Genomic DNA, 16146 nt, shown 5'->3' with positions numbered 1-16146 from the left:
AAATTCCTTTGTTCCCTTGTCCTCATTCTTCCCACCTGAAAAATGACAGATTGGACTAGATGGTCTAGAGATGCCCCATCCAAAAAATGGCAGTCTTGTTGGTCAGATACACTTTAGGTAAAACACAAATTGTAATCTGGCTAATGTAGAGAAAGGAATATTCTGTCCTCCAGTATTCAAAGACTGTATCTCGACTTCCACCTATCATGATACTCATATAGCCAATGCGAAGAAGTAACCATTGGCTGTATTTTGGGAACTTTTCAAGATTACCAAGGTGAAGAATTTCCATTGCAATCACTCCCATGTTTGTAGATAGACAATTATTGTCAAGGTTGAAGAAGCCAAGATGTTGAAATAAGAAACCCAACTCCAAAACTCCCCTGCAATCTCTTCTGCAATGAACAGAGAAAACACCAAACCAAATTCTGAGTGAGAAAGTTAAACACACACACACACACACACACACACACACACACACACACACACACACACACACACACAAACACAGAGTGAATCATTTTTCCAGCCCAGTGAAGCTTAGAAACACAGACAGAGACACTGATTTTGTGCCTGTTTACATTATATTATCCTACTGTTTGTATTAAGACATCATCAGCAGGTTTTCTTGGGGAGTCTTTCAAAAGCCTCTTATCACAGCTTATCAGAATCTGTTAAATGTGGCCCCAAAGAATGTGAGATATGGAAATGGACTTTCCCCCATTTTTTTTTTCTGTAAGAGAATTAGGAGTATAGATATAGAAGACTAGAAGCAGGGCTTGACGTGGGTGATAAATTGGCCAGTTTGATGACATTTTTTTTTTCTGTCTTGGGCACTTCCTCTTTCATTAAAAAAAGGTTATAAGAAGTAGTTTTCATCTATTGGGAAAGAAAAATGACAAATATGTGCATTTTACTGATTCTTTTTATATTTCCTACATTTTCCTTTATAATTCTTTCCTCCTCCCCTTCCCCAAAAGCAGTCTCTTATAACAAAGAATATAACAAAAGAAAAATAAATGAATAAATTCAAAAAGACAACATATGAAAAAGTCTGAATGAATATGTGGCTTTCTATGCCCATAGGGCTCTGCCTTTCAAAGATGTAGGGCAGGTACCTTCTCTGGTCTCTTCTTTGGGGCCAGATATTGGCAATTTTAATTTTGTGTAGTGTTGTTTTCAATTTTGTTTTTTGTTTATTTGACTGATATAATTAAATATGAGTTTTTCCATATGCAAAGAACAGATAAAGAATATTATACATGAATTCATAAATCTGCTACTCACAACTTGCATTAAGAATTAAAGAAACAAAACACAACACTTTGAAATGTTGGTTTTCTACATAACTTGGATGAGTAGTCTTTAAGAGATGTATTCCTTTTTCTGATCTATTTGAGAACATATTTATATGGGATACACGCATATATACATGTGTGTGTCCCAAGGCATTGTCTTCTGTAAATATCACAGTTTTCATGAACTTTCCCATAAAACATCTTCATTATAAAGGGTTGATCTTATATATTAGAAAATGTAAAAAAAAAAAAAAAAGAAAATGTAGGTAATAGAAGAACATAGGGTAGAGCATATCCGACCATCTATAGTAGCCTGCCTTTCTCTCCATCTGTGCGGTCTATTACTGCTGTCAGAATCTGGTATAGAGAGTGGGGGTAAGGGCACAGAGCTCCTGAGGCAATTGGAGAAGCTAGACTTGTTAGACGTACATGGAAAGGAGGAAAATTCAATTTGATTCAGTTCAATTCAGTTCAGTGGACACTCTGGGCTTCCTATGTGTTAAGTCCTAGGGATACAAAGACAGAACAGACCCTGCCATCCAGGAGGTTACAATCAGGAGTTGGGAGTGTGGAGAATACCATCAGTAAAGTGTTTATTAAGACCCTCCTATGGAGGGTGGAGCCAGGATGGCAGGAACAGTAGGAAGAAATACAGGCAAGTGCCTCCCCCACAGTTCTTCCAAACAGGTCTGAAAAATGCCCTGTACCCACTCACGATCAGGACATCCAAGACAGCAAACACAGTGAGTCATGTTTCCAGAACAGGGAGACAGACAGAGAGGTGTGAGGACTGTGGGGTCCCACCAGCAGTGTTAGGTGGAACCTTCCATTGCAGGGAGAGGCTGAGCACTAGGGAGAGAAGCAGTCACCCCAGATTCGCCTCAACTTATAGTTTAGGAACAGAACCATTCTGTCACTTAGGACCCAGTCAGGGTCAGGGATCCAGGCTAGGCTGAGGAGGAACCTATGTCTGCAGCTCCCAAACTAGGTCATGGTAGGGTCTCATCACATCAAAATAATAATTATAATGATGATGATGATGATGATGATAATAAAGGTTTCTGTCCTTTCTTGTGTGTTCGAGTTAGTAAATGCCATTTCTTTTCTAAAGGAACCCACTTTTGGGTCTTTATTGGCCCTCATTGGTGTTTTTTTGTTTGTTTCTTTTTTACAGTGGTGTTCTTATAGGGATTTGGGGAGTTACTCGGGGTAGTTCCAGGTTGCTTCTTCTCCCTACCTTGAAAATGCATCTTCCTTGTCTCTTTGAGCAGGCTTGTCTTGGTTTGAAGGTGGTGATGGACTGAAGAGAAGTCCAACTCTGTGCATATATCACTGATGGGTTTAGTCTCCTCATTTAGCATCCCTCTGGTTGTCCTAGATGTGTTAATTTTTTTAACTGGTCCCCAGTAGTCCTCTGTGTGTGCCTCAAATGTAGGGCTTCTGTTTGTACTATAAGGAAAACTGAGTGGCCATTTCTTTGTGCGGCTTGCCAAAGGGCATGCAGCTCAGTAGCACTCATGGAATTAGATTACACAGTGGACTCCATTTTCCAGTCCATGCTGCTGACCCACGAGAATACTTATGGCTCCATTTATGACTGGCAGGATTGCAAGTTCTAGCTCCCTTGTGCCGCTGTTTAATTTAATCACATAAGTGCACTGATTTTGATTTCCTTTTTGGCTGATTGTGACTCTCACCTCCCATTTCTCTTTCTTTCTTGTTCTTTGCCTCTCAGGGAGCTGCCATTCCCACAGCCTCACCTCCAGTCTCCACACCTGTCACAGGGCACAAGCGAATGGTCATCCCCAACCAGCCACCTCTAACAGCCACGAAGAAGTCCACCTTGAAGCCCCAGCCAGCAGGCCAGCCCTCGCCCATCCCTGTGGCTCCCATAGGAATGCTGAAGCCTCAGCCTCAGCCCCAGCCTCAGCCCGTTCCGGCCTCCTATACCACTGCATCCACACCATCCAGGCCCACGTTCAATGTCCATGTCAAGTCGGCGCAGCCTAGCTCTCACTACATGCCTGCTGTTTCACCTGGACAGTACTACAGCTCGGGATCGAGCCATGCATACCCTCCTCAGGCACCTCCCGCTCCTGGGCCTGCTCATTATGCCCCACCACCATTGCGAGGAGGCCCTGAATATGGCTATGCTCCACCACCTGGACGTCAGCCGGAGTCTGCCTATGGCTATGCCCCCAATCAAGGCCGGTACCAGGATCCTTATTACTCAGGCTACGGGGGACGAAATGGTTCTGAACCAGGTTATGGCCCACAGAACACCTGGAAATCCGAGCCAAGTTATGCTCCTTCTCCAGCTAGTACCCAGAATCCTGCTGGGATGTACCAACCCCCAGAGACCAAGAAGACGTACATCACTGATTCTGTTTTAGCTCCCCAAGCCACAGCACCCCAGCAGCCGAAGGTAAGACACCAATTCACTTGATACTGTGGGGGAGTGGTGAGAAACGGTGGGTCTGGATTATTCAGGGCCAAGGTAAGGGGATGTTTGTCAGGAGACACAAAGACTCACACAGACTTTTTTTCCAGGGTGGTTCCTATAATGTGTCAAAGGGACTCCAATTTGGAGCTCGGTCCCAGAAGGGTGGGCTTCATGCAGCATCTGCTGACCTTAGGCCAGTCATGCAATATGTGGAGACCTAAGTTTCCTCATCAGTGAAGTGAAAGGCTTAACCTCAGTACTCTCCACCTTCCCTTTGCCCTCTGACATTCTGTGATTCTAACCTCTCCTGGGATGAAGAAGCCAATTTATATCAGCAAACATTTATTTATCTCCTACTGTATGCAAGGCATTGTATTCAGCACTAGGGATTACAGTGGCAAAATAATAATAATAAAAATAATAATAATCCCTGCCCTCGAGGAGTGTACAGTCTACTCAGAGATGAAATAGGTTCTCCATGAAATAAATACAAAGTGATTTCAGCCATGAGAGAGTGGGGTGGGGCACTCAGACTAGGGGTCGTGTAGGAGGGAGCATCATGCCCTGCTTCACCGAGGACTGAAGAATGGGTGAATGATGCCCTTCCTTCCTTGCTCCCTGTTGGCTGTGGCTCTCTCCAGACCCAGTGTGGTAGTGCACTCACAGCTAGCCTCCATTTAGAGATGAGGACATCGGGGTCCATAGAGGTTGGGCCTTGCCCACAATTGCCTAGACAGTAGACAACAAACAAGGACATGAGCCCAGTGGTTCTGGTCCCAGTTCCCGAGCTCTCCTCCAGCCCCGAGGCACTGATTTCCTGGAGAAGGCAAATGCACCTCGATGGATGGTCTTAGATTTTAGAGTCAGGAGAGGTGAATGAGCCTCTTGACGCCACCAGTGTCCCCAGCCTGTGAAACGGGGCCAGCTCTGTCCTCAGTTTGGCCTGTTTCCCCCACAGCAATGTCAAAACTAACGAGACCTGGCATCTCCCACCCTGACAGTGATTTGGGGGCACAGACAGGGAGGTGGGTGGTGTCTGGACATCTGTAAGGCGCTTTGAGAAACCCAGCCCCCTTGTATAAATCAAAGTGCTTTCATAGCTTGGCCTTGGAAGAGGCCTGAGTTCCCAAGACCTGTTTTGGAAAAACCAGAGAGAGATTATTTTAGCTCTTCACAAAGATTAGCCCAATTAGCCCAGCTGGACAGCCTGGCCTTTGTTTCAGTGCGGCACCAAGTTTTGAATGGCCCCCTTTGACACACAAAGCCACCGATTGAAGGGAAATGGGATTCAGTGGCCGTACACTTGGCTACCGCCACAGCACCCTCTCTCATAGAGCGTTAAAGTGAGAGCTGGGCTTGGCAATCGCCAGCATCACTGGGCACACACACATACCCCCACCAGGTTGAGAGAGCCTCTGGGTTGGCCTGAATAGGGTGGGTTTATGGGAGGGTCGCAGGGGAGAAGCCCGTCTTATCCTGCCCGCTGACAGTGCTTTCCGAGCAGACAAGGTTGGATGGGGTGGGGGTGTTTGGTGAGGGGTGGGTTGGTCCAAGGCCCGAGGCTCTTGGAACCATCCTGGTTTTCTCCGTGTTCCAAACAGAATACAGTCCCATCCCAAGCATTCCCCATCCTTCTGAGACAGGCAGTTCCCCCAACTGGGATTTGCATCTGGATGTGAATTGGCCCTCATGAAAGGACCCTAAAGAAGGGTCGTAGCTTGTGCTGGGGACAGCTACTTATCCCCCCCCCACCCCATTCAGAGCAGGGAAGCTTGTGACATCTCTTAGCTAACGAGTTACTAGAAAGAATGTGGCACCCTCCCCTTTCCCATTTGAATTAGTTTGCCATTCCCAATAATCTAGCATGTAATTATTAGAGACACCATTGGTTTCTCATGTCAGTTATCTATCAAGAACGTTTGTTTTTTCAACAATGTGGCACATTCTCAGCATCGAGTTCAACTGCATATTACGATAACTAAAGCCCGATCGCACAGTTTGTATGTGTGAGTGCGCACATGCGCATGTGAGCTGTTTCTTCTTGAGATAGGTTCCAGGTTGACATTCAGCCATCTGCCTGTATTTTAGGAAAGGGGAGCAGAGGTCTCTGAAGTGACAAACATCTCCAGTGTGTGTATATTATTTTCTTTCACACTAGAGCTCGGAGCCGAACACTGGTGTATTCAGCTGTCATTGTACAGACTCCATTATTGTTCTGATATTGACTCAGCTTGGCCTGGTGCAATGATGACTGGTCTTGTGGGTGGCAAGTCCTCAGCTCCAGGGCCTCCTCTCGGCTCTTGTGTGGACTTGGCTTCTTGAGCTTGGGAAAGTCTATAAACCTCTTTGTGCCTCAGTTTTGACCTCAGGAAAGTGGGATGTCATTTCAGCTAATTAATTAATGATTGCAAAGTGCTTGGAAATTTCCCAGAACTGTGTAAATGCTGAGTGAACACTATTCAGCTAGGCCTTTAGCTTGTGTTTATTTTTAATTTTGTAGTCACTGATGGAAAACTTGCTCGCTCACCCCCATGTCAGAGAACAATTCTCTTCTATTGATTTGAGAAGTCCTGGCTGTGGTAATATTGCATTTAACCCTTTAGCAAAGGAGATCCCTTTGGAATTTTTTTTTTTAAATCCTTAGGAGAAATGAATTTACATTTTTTGTATTTGGTTTTGTTTTTTCCTAGATTCCACAAACAATGCAAATAGTCACTCCTATTGTATTCCAGCCATTGAAAAAGAATTTAAAACTGTAAAGCTTAGCGGTAATGGAGAAGCAGATACACCTGAGATTAGCCAGTTTATTCACTAGTAACAGTGATCCCATAGCATGAACGATTCAGAAAAGGTATATGATACCATTCCTGTGCCTTCTGCAGGACGTATTTTTACCTCAAGTGGAGACCACCAAAGACGACGATGATACTAGAGTCATAGTCCAAGAATCTCAGGATGGGAAGGGGCTTCACAGGCCTGGCAAGTGATACTCCCAGCACACCCAAGAAGCTACCATCCATACTCCTCCGGGTGACCTCCAAATGGAGGACGGGAGGCCATTGCCTCGTCAGACACCTTAGAACAGTCCTTGGCTTCAGGGAGGATTCTGGCTTTAGTTCCTGACATATAAACCCTCCATTTCTGCTGCCCATTTGGTTTTCTTCTTGCCCTCTAGGACCAATCAGAATTTAATGTAATTCATTTTCCACATGGCCACTCTTTAAATACAGAGGAAAGTTCATATGTCCCACTCTACCTCCTGAGTTGACACTCCTCCAGGCTCTATGTCCCTGTTGTTTTTTTAACCAATCCTCATTGGGCTTGACCTCAAGGTCCTTTGCCCATGTGGATGACTTCTTCTAGGGAATTTATAGCTTTTCATTGTTCATCTTAAATGTAGTACCCCAGGGGAAACTAATGCTCATATGTGGTCCAACCAAGGCACCTCCGTGGATCCATCACATTCTTAGTCCTGGAATCTACATCTCTCTTTATGCAACCTAAATTTGAATTAGCTTCCTTGACATTCAGGGGTAGCTAGGGGCTGCACAAGGCCTGGAGTCAAGAAGACCTGACTTTAAACCTAGTCTTAGATGCTTCCTAGCTGTGTGACCCTGATTGTGTTGCCTGACCCTGTTTGTCTCAATTGCCTCAACTCTAAAATGAACTGGAGAAGAAAATGGCAAAGCATTCCAGTGGTTTTGCCAAGAAAACCCCAAATGGGGTCATGAAGAGTCAGACATGAGTGAAATGACTGAACAGTGACAACCTTTACATTCATAACTGCCACATCACACATCGAGCATACAGTCCATGCAGTTCCTGTATGTTTTTTTGGTGAATGACTTCCTAAGCGTATCTTGTCTCTCTTATTGTTATGATACCGATTTTTTTTATATATATAGTGCTATCAAATTCCATCTTTTTCTTTTAATTTGGACTATGAAGAGTTTTGAATTCTAGATAGCCTGTCTTTAAGAGGTCAACCTTTTTTTTTCTTCCTCTTCTTTAGACACCTAAAAATACTAACAAAATGAGTCAAACAGCTCTTAACTCAATGACTCTTAGAGTATGCTAAGATTAATCCTTGCAATTGCCTCATTGGTAGGAATTCTGAAGTATTTCCAAGTGGACAAAAATGAAGCCTCAGGGACTGTAGAGGTACCAAGAAGCCTGAAAGGAGACTTGGGCTTCAGAGGGCTTATTCCTCACAATGTAGAAAAGACTTATCCATATAAAGAGAGAATGACCAATGAAAGCAGTATATGATTAGTGTCAGATGATGCAGCTCAGTGTGGAGAAACCAAACTGGTCTGAGGGCAAAGGGCTGTGGATGAAAGTGTTGACCAACGCTGCCTCTCTGTGTGACCTCCAATGAATCACTGTCTCTCTATGAGCCTCGCTCAGGTGTCAACACAAGAGGGCTTGAGGGCCTGATGTCGTGAGGTGGTTGTACCCAGCCCAGTCTGTACTGTGCACCTGTAAAATTCCCCTGACATCTCCACCAGACTATTGGGAGCTGGATGCTATCAATGGTTTTCAGCAGCTGGGGCTAGGGTAGGCCTCAAGGATTCAGTGCCTGGGAAGGAAGAGGAGGCAGCCAGGGGTGTTGAGAGGATCAGACAGAGAGAAGGAAAGGGAAAGTCATTCTGTCAATTACTGTTGAAAGTCCAATGACCTTTAGCTTCAAACTTTTTCCCTTTGCCTTCCAAATAAAATATTTCCACAGGCCAGTGGCTTGGAAATTCTATCTTAACCTCCCAGAGACTCTGAAATTCCATCATTCCCTGAGTCATGCAGTCGAGAAATATTATAAGATTTTATAGGAGTTTAAAGGTTTTAAAAGAGAGAGATCTATTTAGTATCAGATGTCCAGAGAAGGCTTCATGGGATTTCTACGGAGCTTTCTAACATGAATCACCCTCTGAATACCTGAAAGGAGAGGGGGGGCTCTGAGGAGGCCCATGATCTGTGGATGCTGGGGCCAGAACCTGGAAATTTGGCCTAAACGGCAAAACAGGTCTAGGAAGAGATACTTAGTAAAAGAGGTCTATCTGGTGGGACTCACGATAGTTTTAATTCCATTTATATCAGTGAGTCAGATTAGATCAAGCAGTCATTTCTACAATGCCTTCTGAAGCATCTTGGGGGACAGCATCTAGTGAAGACAGCTGGCTTAGAAACTGGGATGGCGTAGGTTGAAGTCTCATTTCTGACATGTACTAACTGTGTGACCTTGAGCAAGTCACTTAAACTTTCATTAATCTGGCTAACTGTACGAAGAGAAGTTTCAGAGAAAGTACTGACCTACCTTGTTAAAAAATAGTTTCTCAGGATTTCCAGTACTAATTAAATTGCAAGTCCAGTAACTATCCCTTTCCTACATCATAGGCACAATGTTTATCACCAGCTGAAATTGCTTTAGTTATTTATTTATAGTTTGGAGCTTTCTAAACCTTAAGAAACCTGATGGCAACCTCAGCCCTTTGACTAAGGAGCCCTCACCCCCACCCACTGTCTTTCAGATACTTTGGTAATCTCCTGCTAGGATAACGTTTTGAAGGATTTTGCAGGAAGTTTGTTCCCTTGACATGGGAAAATCTCCATTTGTCAAGACATCTGTGGCATTCATAGTCCAAAGGCACAGGTCAGGCCTCTCAGGAGAACATGAGTTAGATTTCAGTAGGAGACTTTCAGCAAAGTTAGGCTGATTGCTCATTGGGTATATTGTAGGACAGGACACTCCTGTTCAGGTGTGGGTTGGCTTAAGTGACCCCTTACAATCCTGAGAACCATAAGAAATTGAGTTCCTACAGAAGAGAGGTTGGCTTCCAAGGTCAAGAGACAGCTATGGAGAAAGTAATGTTGCCAGTGAAGACTGGGGAATTGAATCAGAAAGGGAGTTTTGATAACAAGTACTGTCCTAGAGAGGAAGAGATCAAAACAGGCCAGGTGATAGAGGAATCATGCCTTCATGAAGGTAGCAGCTCACAGGGAAAGAGAGGGAAGGTCAAGTACAAGAGATAGGAAAAATTTGACAGGATTTTAAAAAATAGAAAAAAGATGTGCCAAGAGTGGGACAGGAACAGTGAGCCACACATATCCCAGAGGGGCTTTCCTGGCAAATAGCTCCCATGGTATTTTAGCTGTGACCGATTGCTGGGTTCTTGGGAGGGATACTGAGGAAAGTGATAGTACTTTTTCTTTTTTTCCCATATGTAGTCTTGTTACACAAGCATAATGTTAATAACAATAATTACCAAAAGTTATTATTAATATTCATTTGTTTTTTAACATGTGCATAGCTCTTCCTTTTTCTAATAATATAAATAATAATGCTTGTCATCAATTATTAATAATACCTTATTTTCTTCTATTTTCTTATCTTTCTTTTATATCCTTCATAGCATTACTAATAACATTAGTCATTATTGGTGTTTGTTATTCTATTATTTACCAAGTATAGTTCTGTTTCATGGGCAAAGTGATATTAATGCTAATCCATATTGGTTATTAACAATACCTATTGTTATCATCTTTTCCTTTATAAGAACTATCAGTTCTTTCATGGTCACAGTGTTGTATTTAGACAGTTTGGCATGTTGGGGAGAGAGAAGAGAAGAGTTCAGGGTCACACCTCTGGGTTAATGGAACTCTTAGTAGTTTTAACTGCGACCCTAAGATTCATAAGATCAGTTGACCCAAAGTCTTTGCAAGCATCTGTTCAGTCTGACTGGTCATGTGAATGTTTTCACCGCCATTGCGCTCACTGGAGAGGTGAGCTAAGCAGTGGCGTCTTAAACCTTGGAAACCAAGGTTGTGATCATGTTCAAGAAAGTATATTAAGTCACTAAACACTGTTGGTCAGGATGGATACCTGCCTGTTCATTGAGAGGAAGGAGAAGACTTAAGTTGAATGTAATTTTTTATTTTTATGAAAAGGACAAGAACTTGACTGGAGATGTCTGGGTCATGTGTCAGCTCGTTGTGTCTTTCACCTCCAAGTTTTTGTACAGATGGTCCCCCATCTTCTTCCTTACCTTGTCCTCTTGGAATCCCTAGTGTCTTCCTGAGAATAGCCCCTGTGCCACTTTCTATATATAGACTTTTCTAGTTCCTCCCAAGTGTTAGAGTTCTCCAGTTCTCAAAATTATATTCCATTACTTTGGATTCCCCCTCAATACCTTGAGGGTATTGTTTTGCTTTGCACCCCCTCTCGCTCTCACATCTAGGAAGCATTTAATAAATATTTGTTGAAGTGTCTTTGTTGCATTGAGAAGAGCTCCTCATATGGAAATCTTTGCCACCAATATGTGTTGGTGATGATCCACTGAGACCTTTGCTTACATTAAACAATTAATGTAGAGTGATCTAGACAGCAAGCCATTCATGCCTATCCTTGGTATCATCAGTATCATCACTGTCATCTCTTCCAAACAATGCCCCTCTTCACTATTAATGAAACAACCCCCCATGCACGTGGCCCCAGGACATTGCTGGAAGATGACCATGTCCTTGGCAGAAGGAATGAAGACCGATGGAGATTCTGAGTCCAATCTTTCCATTAAACCATGATGACTTTGTGTCTGAGGAAGTAGAGAACACTTGCCCCTGCGGTGGTCATTATAAAGGTCTGTGGGGGAACTGACACCTGAGCTGAGCTTTGGGAAAGAAGACAAAGATTCTGAAAGAGGAAGGTGAAGAGGAAGGGTCTGCTAGGCATCAAAGATATCTGGGGAAAGGTCTGGAGGTGGAAGATAAGGTTCTTAGTCTGGAGTTAGTTATTCAACTTCTTTGTGGTCTCCTCTTTCTCTAAAAGTCCAGTTCAGCTTTCTCATTCATTCATGCATCCATCCATCCATCCATCCATCCATCCATCCATCCAGCTATTCATTCATTTTATAAGTTTGACATTTAAGTAAAGCACCTTCATCTTAAATAGATGGAGAAAAGACTTGGGATACCCTGTTCTAAGATTTGCAGTTGCCCTGGAGACTTACTTAGTCAGAACTGCAAGGCGGGCAGCATCCTGGTAGTATTTACTGAGAATTGTGATACTTTGGCTTCTTTTCAAAAGAAGTATCCCCCTTCTCAAAGGGGCTTGGCCATTGTGTACATTGCTTCCTTGAATGCACTTCCTTCACTTTGTAGCAGTTCCTATGAATGTCCCCTTGCTCCCCTCTAGTCTTCACATTTGTTGGTTTTTAATAGCATAAAAATATTGGTGGGTCATGCTCAACTATTTCCTCCAAACATCTTTTTTTAATATGGATGGAGAGGCTAATGAGATCCTAATGAGAAATGTGCTGATATAAAAATCTTTAAAAACCTATAAAAATGATATTTCAAAAATACAGATAATAATAGTGAACCTTTCTATCATACTTAAGGCTTGCAAATCTATCTATCTATCTATCTATCTATCTAACTGTCTGTCTGTCTGTCTCTTGGTCACTTGGTCAGTCTGTCAGTCTGTCTGTCTGTCTGTCTGTCTGTTGGTCTGTCTGTCTGTCAGTTGGTTGGTCTGTCTTTTGGTCCCTTGGTCAGTCGGTTGGTCTGTCTGACTGTCTGTTCATCAGTCTGTCTGTCTGTTGGTCTGTCTGTCTATCTACTTAATTGTATTTGATCATCAAAATAACCCTGGGAGGAAGGTGCTGTTGTCATCCCATTTTGCAGATGAGGAACTTGAGGCAGAGAGATATTAAATAACCCACCCAGCATCACACAGCTAAGAAGTGTCTGAGGCAAGATTTGAACTCAGGTCTTCTTGACTCCAGGCCCAGAGCTCTCTCCACTCAACCACTCTACTATCTTTGATCAACCAATAAAGCAGCTTTGTATAGACTGCCTGGTATTTTTGAGTCAGTGGTCCATTTTGACTGCGGGTTTCATGTCAACAGCACCAGGGTCTACCTCCCCTTGGGCTTATACTTTCTTTTGTGCTTCTAATATTTTATTGTGAACTCATCTCCCTTGACTGCCTTGATCATGCTCCTTGTCCTTGCCATCCCTGCCTCTTGCCAAGGACATTTGGAATTCCCGTTCCCTACACTGGGTTCCCCTTCCAGCTTAATGTCATCTGCAAACTTAATGAGGGTGTTTTCTGTTCTGTCACCAGCGATGAAGCTGTTTGTGACTGCTGGGCTTGAGACCGGCCCCTCAGAAAGCCTCACATCCTGATGGGTCTGTAGCGATTACAGGCCAATTACTCAGTAGCCAGGGGTGTAAATCAGTAGGTCTTTCAGAGTTTAAAGCATCTGATTTATGTAACACATCCCCAGGTTCTGTGTTCTTCCTATATTTTAGCTTTGAGTTATTGAGGGGAAAGCTAGTTATGTGCCCAGTTCTATAAATGTGAACTGGACTCATATGGTTCCTCTCATTCCAACTGATTCCACTTTTTCTTTCTTTCTTTCTTTCTTTCTTTCTTTCTTTCTTTCTTTCTTTCTTTCTTTCTTTCTTTCTTTCTTTCTTTCTTTTCTCTCTCTTTTTTATTTTTTCTTTCTTTCCTTCTTTCTTAAATGGCCTCACCATGGTCTACAAAATAAAGATATTTAAATACAAGTTTTTTGTTGTTTAAAACCAGAAGGTAATAATTAGATCGAGTAAAAAGAGTGGGAGTCATTGTCCAACACAAGCCAGCAACACATCCACATGGCCTCAAGAGCAGACCTTCAAAAGTAACAACACAGTTGATGATGCCCCCACATTTATCCTTGTCTTTCCATCTCTGGCCATCGAATAGACTAGAGTGGAAGAGGTCTTAGTTATTGCTTATAAAGTGGAAGATCAAGTTATGTTATCACTTTCTGCCTTTCTCAACTTTCTTCTCATTCTCTAGTTGAGATGTGCTGTTGAGAAGAGAGGTGGGGGATACCTACCCACAATGCTTTCCCTCCAATTAAATTTTTAAATGGGGCTTTATTTTGTGGTACCAATCAACAGATCAGCGCACATTAATCAAGTGCATGTTGTATTCCAGGTTCTGTGCTAGGTGCTGTTAGATAGAGAAAAATAAAACAATCCCTCCCCTCACAGAAGTTTGATTCTATTAAGAGAACTTTAGGTATACACAACTGAGATACAAAATCTCTACAGAAGAAGCATCTCAGCAGCAGCTGAGGGCAGCCAGAAGTCCTCTTATAGTATGTGATGTCTATATGGAGTTTTGAAGGGAGCTAAAATGTCTCATCCATCCTTCAACTACAAGCAGTTACGAGACACCTACTATGAGTCAGACACTGTGCTAGGTCCTAGGTATGTACCTACCAAGATGAAACGCTCTCTTCTCTCAAGGAGCATGTCATGGGGACTCACTTAGTGTGAAGACATAGGGATAGGAGGTCAAGTATCATGGGTGAGGAAGAGTAAGAAGGCCAGTCTGGGTGGATTGTGTAGTGTAGAGGAGCTTGTCATGTACAATGAAGTTGGAAAGCCAGGCTGGAGCAGGCTTATTGCTATTCAATCCCCAGATAACAGGGAGCTGCTGGAATCTATTGATCAGGGGAATGATATGGTTGGTCCTTTACTTAAGGAAGATGTCCTTGGCAACTTTGGGGAGCATGAAATAGAGAGGGCTGAAAACGTAAGCAAGGAAACAAATTAGGATGCTCTTGCAATAGTTGAGGCACGAGATGATGCTGCTCAATGAAGGTGGTGCCCAGGTAGAGAGAAGGAGTCACTATGAGCAGTGTTTAGAGGAAGCCATAGCAATATTTGGCAACTGTCGAAGATGTAGAGAGGTTCATTCCAGCTTCGGTGAATCAGCTCTACAAAGGCAGGGACAAAGGGGATGAAGTCTTTTGTGTGAGGAAGACTAAGGAGTCCATTGGGCTAGGGACAAAAGCCAGTAAACTGATGGGGGCAGCACCACATCTGCAGATATGGAGGGCTTGGGAGGCCAACACAAAGACTTGGCATTTTATCCTAGAGGCAAGAGGAAGTCACTAGAGGGAAGTGATGGTGCCAGCCCTGACCTTTTGGAAGGTCACTCTGATCGCTATGGGAAGATGAATTGAAGAGGGGAAGAACTAGATTCAGAATATCCAGTGTGTGTCACCACCAAGAGATGTAGCTTTTGATCAGTTGGGTGGCTTCCACGTTCACTCTGGGAGATGATCATTGGACAATGTTGGTATTCTGATTTCTCTTCTGGAAAATGAAGGGTTGGACCAAATGCTTTCACTCATTCATTCATTCATTCATTCATTCATTCATTCATTCATTTCTTCATTTAACCAGCTTTTTAGTTGCTGTGATGCAAAGCACCCCAGTACATTCTGTCTAGCAATGAGCCTAGGGTCCTTCCAGCTTCTCAGTGTTATGATTCAGCCATTGAACAGAGCCAAGCCAGTTGGCACATGCCGGAATTCACCATGTGGCCTTGGCCCTCGTCGGAAAGGTCACCCTGGGTCAGCAAGCCATGGAAGTTGAGCTGAGGACTGTCTCAGTCCCCACATCCTGTGGCAGAAGAGTGTCTCCACATGCAAAGTGAAGAATTATAACAAAACAAACAATGCCTGTTTGCTCAAGAGCGATGTAATTTCACCCAAACCTGTGGCCTCCTTGCCAAATGCCAGAAGTCGCATTGTTTCAGACATTGTTATGAATAATGTATAACCTCATCGAAGAGGAGGTGCCTGGGGATGGGGAAGCATGTTTCAAAAGAGCAATGAGAAGCAGTTCCTTAAGCAGATCATCTGAGAGGTGGAGGCAGCAAGAGCCCTCTGAGCCTTGTTTTTTCACCACCATCCCAACACACAAACATGGACTCATGCACACACAGAAACACACACACACACACACACACACACACACACACACACACACACACACACTTCAGACAGCTCAGCCTGAGCAATCACAAGCTCCCCAAGCCCTGGTCCTTGAGAACTGGTGAGGGGAGCGGCGCTCAGGCCTCAGACAAGGCACTGGGGCTGATCAAATCTAAGTGTATTTGGAAAGTCTAGGTTCTTAAACTCTGTGTGTGTGCGTGTGTGTGTGTGTGTGTGTGTGAGTGAGAGAGAGAAAGAGAGAGAGAGAGTGCCTTTTGATATTGTGGTGAAGTTTATTGACTTCTAGGAATATATATATATATATATATATATATATATATATATATATATATATATATATGTATTCAATTTCCATTTTTTAATTATTTACTTTAAGCATTCTTTTCTTTTTAAATTTTGAGGTGCAAATTCTCTCCCTCCTCCCCACCCCCTCTCACAACCACTGAGAAGGTGAGCAATATGAGGTCAATTATACATGTGAAATCATGTAAAATACATGTCCATATTAGCCATGTGAAAAAAAAAGCCAGAAAAATAAAGTGAGAAAATGAAGTTTCAGTTTGCATTCAGAGTTCATCATTTCTCTCTCTGGAGGTGGATAGCAGCTTTT

The 16146-nt window shown here is 43.2% G+C and overlaps 1 protein-coding gene across 6 annotated transcripts in view; it reads left to right on the top strand.

The window, feature by feature from the left end:
* Nucleotides 1-16146, top strand: part of LPP (LIM domain containing preferred translocation partner in lipoma) — a 709534-nt gene that overhangs the window by 431219 nt on the left and 262169 nt on the right. For all 6 annotated transcript variants that reach the window (XM_020989038.2, XM_020989040.2, XM_078147348.1 and 3 more), the window contains one exon: nt 3034-3723. In XM_020989038.2, the coding sequence (XP_020844697.1) occupies nt 3034-3723 (690 nt within the window). The remainder of the gene's footprint in view (nt 1-3033; nt 3724-16146) is intronic.

Source organism: Phascolarctos cinereus, unplaced genomic scaffold (assembly GCF_003287225.1).
Source record: "Phascolarctos cinereus isolate Bilbo 61053 unplaced genomic scaffold, phaCin_HiC Scaffold_7;HRSCAF=346, whole genome shotgun sequence".
NCBI lineage: Eukaryota > Metazoa > Chordata > Mammalia > Diprotodontia > Phascolarctidae > Phascolarctos > Phascolarctos cinereus.
Note: the sequence above shows the minus strand (reverse complement) of the source record. Positions and strands in the feature narration are given on the sequence as shown.